This window comes from Palaemon carinicauda, chromosome 25 (genome assembly GCF_036898095.1).
Source record: "Palaemon carinicauda isolate YSFRI2023 chromosome 25, ASM3689809v2, whole genome shotgun sequence".
Classification (NCBI taxonomy): domain Eukaryota; kingdom Metazoa; phylum Arthropoda; class Malacostraca; order Decapoda; family Palaemonidae; genus Palaemon; species Palaemon carinicauda.
In genome coordinates, this window is record NC_090749.1 from 21,857,094 (window position 1) to 21,861,543 (window position 4,450).

At 43.3% G+C, this 4,450-nt stretch overlaps 1 protein-coding gene across 1 annotated transcript; it reads right to left on the reverse strand.

Annotated features, from left to right (window-relative positions):
• Nucleotides 1-1,185: 1,185 nt before the first annotated feature.
• On the reverse strand, nucleotides 1,186-1,719 carry LOC137618914 (uncharacterized). The gene has a single exon (XM_068349118.1). The coding sequence runs from the start codon at nucleotides 1,717-1,719 to the stop codon at nucleotides 1,186-1,188; it is 534 nt and encodes a 177-aa protein (XP_068205219.1).
• Between the last annotated feature and the right edge of the window lie 2,731 nt (nucleotides 1,720-4,450).

The window sequence follows — 4,450 nt, forward strand, 5'->3', positions numbered from 1 at the left end:
TGAATTTCTAACACTGTGAGTCGCAGGTTGGTGGGGTGTGCCTTTCCAGATCTTAGCCAGTATTAGAATTTGAGGATCCAAGCTGTAGCACTGTAGCAGGTTGAAGGGCGTACCAAGATGGAAGAGTTTATCTATGTTGGCTGGTTGCATGTGTGTTGTCATAGTGGAGGTTCCTTTCTTGACTTCAGGGTCATCAAATGGTGCCTCCAGAACGACCGGCTGTGATGGCCAACAGGTCAAAGGTTGCTCCGGAAAATTGGCCCAGTGTCTCCATTTTCTGCCGGCAAGCAAGTCCTGGGCTGTCAGTCCCCTTGTGGCATCATCTGCTGGATTTTGTTCTGAACTAACCTGCTGCCATGTTTTGGTTTGGAGCGCTTATGAATCGTCCCTAATTGATTAGCATTGAGAGTTTGGAATTGACGTTCGGTGCTCTTAATGTATTGGAGAACTATTGCACTATCTGACCGAAAGCTGGAGTGTTTGACTGGTTGTTTTATCACCCTCCTAATCTTGACACTTGTCTCAGTAGCCAAAACTGTTGTGCACAATTCAAGACGTACTTTGGATAATGTCATGATTGGTGCTAAACTTGTGCGTGCTAAATCCATGCTACTATATTTTTGTCTAGTTTGTGTTTCATGTGTAAGACACTGAGGCATATGCAACTTGAGAGGCATCACAGAGATGATGTAATTCTATCCCGTCCTTCTCACCGAGGCCTCCTGTCGCGTATTGGTGGGGAATGACTAGTCCTTCTGAGGCTTATACCTCCAAAAGCCACGTAACCCATCTTAAGTTCTTTTCTGGTGTGAGATTCTAGTCCTATCCAACCTTTCAGCATACATCGTTTTGAAAGATTATCTTTGCTCTTACTGTGAAGGGTACTAACATGCTCAAGGGGTCATAGACAAAACTCATTATGCTCAGGATCCTTCTTCCATTTTAAGGATCGTTGTAGGTAGACGTACGGACTGTCAACCCATCCCTGTCGAGGTTCCATAGTACTCCTAGTGCCCTGTCTATGGGTAGCCTTCCCCTAAATAGGTCAACATCTTCAACAGCTACATTTCTCTCTGCAGGGAAATGGAGATCACATATTTGGGATTGCTCATCCATTTAGTTCGACGAAATCCATCCCCTTTTAGAATCATTTGCAATCCATGAGCTAGTTTAATAGCAATTTCATCAGCTTGAGTGAAGCAGGTCATGAATGAAGAAGTTAGAAACTGCTTCTTTTGCTGCATCATTCCAGTTTCTTTCAAGTGTCCCTTTTAATTCAAAGATGGTACGTGCTGGGCTCCATACATCAAATATATGAACTGTCATACAATAGTGCTGGGGGTTTTTATCAAGATTTCCTTGTGGCCACCAAAGGAATTGAAGCACATCTCTGTCCGTTGGATTTACAAACACTTGATGACACATGGCCTCTATGTCAGCTGCTATTGCCACTTTTCCTTCCCTAAATCTTATGAGAATTCCTGGTAAATCCTTCATCATATCCAGCCACTGCATGACTTGGCTGTTCAATGATATGCTCTTGAATGAAGCAGAGCAGTCGAAAACTACTCTGGTTTTATTAGGCTTGTTCATACTAAATACCGGATGATGTGGAAGATACCATCCTTTACCGGGGCTATTCAATGATGTGCTGGTTCTGCGTATCCTTTCTTCATCAACCAGCCATTTCTTTTGCATATTGTAATCGCATTTCTTCATTACGCCGTAGACATGACTTAAGTTATACCGTTATACCATGATCTGGTTGTCTGGACATTTGGGCATTTCCTCCCTAAAAGGTATTGGAAACTGGTAGTGGGTCCTAACAAGCCTTTCTTATGCATTCCATATTTGCCTAACCTTGTAATCTTCGATGTATTTTCCCTTTTTGTCTGTATCCTCTTGAATGTCTACACCCCAAAATTGTCTGACTTGCATCTCAACAGTTTCATCCCTTCTGTTGAGGAAATTGTTTCAACAATAAATGTTCCCAAACTCGCCACTTCCGTGCTGAATTTGTGTGCATCCTTAACGTTGTTTCCTTCGTAGATTTTATTAAAAATGCTGAGAAATGCTCAGCATTCCTCTTCACTAGCGCTGTGGAACTTGAGTAACTTGATTGGGTAAAGCTCTCCAATTCTATTAGGAGTTGGCGAGGTAACCTTGGTTCTTTTCTGAGCTTGGAGTCTTAGTGTTGGTCTGGTCTCCCAATTTGGCTTGTTCCTCTTGGTGATGTTTGGGTGTTTGTTTGCAAGTCAATTTCCTGGGCTTATGCAGGTTATCCATTTGTCACTGGAGTCGCTATCATCATCTACGGTTCTTCCCCATTTGCGAACATCTTGCCACTTGCTTGTGTCTTTATCCTTTGCTGATCGAAAGAACTTTACAGATTCAGAATTGGGTTTACTTTACGTTTCCATCCTTCTCCATCAGTTACTTGCTGATTGCTCGGCTGATTACCCGCTACCCTTTCTTTTGTATCTCGGGCGATAATCTTCACTCGAGTCCGTGGAGTTGGTTTAGTATTTACTTTTGTGTTTTGTGAACCTTCTGTGTCGAGGTACAACACTTCTGCATCTCGAGGGGTGGTCGCACTCTCCCATTCTAAAGAGTTTGTATCAGACTCAACTTCATACCTTCTTCTCGTTTTGATGTAGGCCATGCCGTGTTCCCCTTTCTTTAGAGGATACTACTTGTTTGTCAATCGAGAACGTTGTTGGCCTATCATGTCTGGTATAGTCTTTTGATGAGACCATATGTACAGTACGTCATTTCGTCTTTCCATTTTCCTGAAGGGTGTTGTTTGTTCATCCCTCAAGGACATCTTACACACGCCAAGTCCTTTGCCATCCTATACCAACACCATGGGTGCCATGGTTCTTTCCTTGCCCCCCAAAAGATGTTGTTTGTCTGTCATTTATGGACATTTTCTACACACCATGTCTTTCTCTGTCTTGTAACGAGACCATGGGTGTCATGGGTCTTTCTTTCTCCACGTTTTCCACTTACCATTTCCTTTGTCGTCCTGTTACGAGGCCATGGGTGCCTTTTGTCTTTCCTTGTCCGCCAAGGATATTGTTTGACCGTCCCTCATGGACATTTCCCACATATCATGTCCTTCGCTGTCCTATAACAAGGCCATGGGTGCCATTGGTCTTTCCTTGTCCACCAAGGATGTTGTTTGTCCGTCCCTCATGGACATTTTCCACACACCATGTCCTTCACTGTCCTGTAACGAGGCCATGGGTGCCATTGGTCTTTCCTTGTCCACCGAGGCCATGGGTTCCATTGGTCTTTCCTTGTCCACCAAGGATGTTGTTTGTCCGTCCCTCATGGACATTTTCCACACACCAAGACCTTCGCCGTCCTATAACGGGGCCATGGGTGCCATGGTTCTTTCCTTGTCCACCAAGGATGTTGTTTGTTCGTCCCTCATGGACGTCTTCCACACACCATGTCCTTCGCCGTCCTGTAACGAGGCCATGTATGTATTGGATCTTTCCTTGTCCACCAAGGATACTGTTCGTCCGTCCCTCAAGGACATTTTCCACACTCCATGTCCTTCGTCGTCCTGTAACAAGGCCATGGGTGCCATTGGTCTTTCCTTGTCCACCAAGGATGTTATTTTTCCGTCCCTCATGGACATCTTCCACACACCATGTCCCTCGCTTTCCTGTAACGAGGCCATGTGTGTCACGGGTCTTTCCTTGTCCACCAATGATGTTGTTCGTCGGTCCCTCGGCTACTTATTTATTAACTTAATGGATGTTACTTCTCTTGATTCCCTTTACAATGGAAGCAGCCTTGTTATGGCTTATCATTTAGCTCTGTTTCTATTTGCATTTATGAATCTAATTATCGACATTCATTTACAATGTAAGCAGCCTGGCTGTTGCACAAATTACACAAAGTTATGCACTGGGTTTTGTTTAAGTTTGCATCAAATAATCCAATCACCAACATTCGTTTACAACGGAAGCAGCCTTGCTGTGGCTCAAATTAGATCAAGTCATGCTTAGTTTTGCTTAAGTTTGCATCTAATAATCCAATCACCAATATTCGCTTACAGCGGAAACATCCTTGCTGTGGCTCAAATTACATCAAGCCATGAACTTAGTTTTATTTCTGTCTGCATTCAATAACTCAATCATCAACATTTGTTAATAACGAAAGCAGCCTTGCTGTGGCTCAAACTACATTGTCTTCTGACTGAGTTTTGTGTCTGTTTGCATTTAATAATCCATTCATCAACCTTCGTTTACAACGGAATCAGACTTGCTGTGGCTCAAATCACACCAAGTCATGCACTTAGTTTTGTTTTAGCTTGTATCTAATAACCCAATCATCAACATTCGTTTACAACGGAATTAGCCTTGCTGTGTCTCAAATTACACCAAGTCATGCACTTAGGTTTTGTTTTAGCTTGCATCTAATAACCCAATCATCAACA

Bases quoted from the DNA above. Each gene is read 5' to 3' on its own strand.
- LOC137618914 (XM_068349118.1), bottom strand. From the start codon at position 1,719: ATGAAGAAATGCGATTACAATATGCAAAAGAAATGGCTGGTTGATGAA.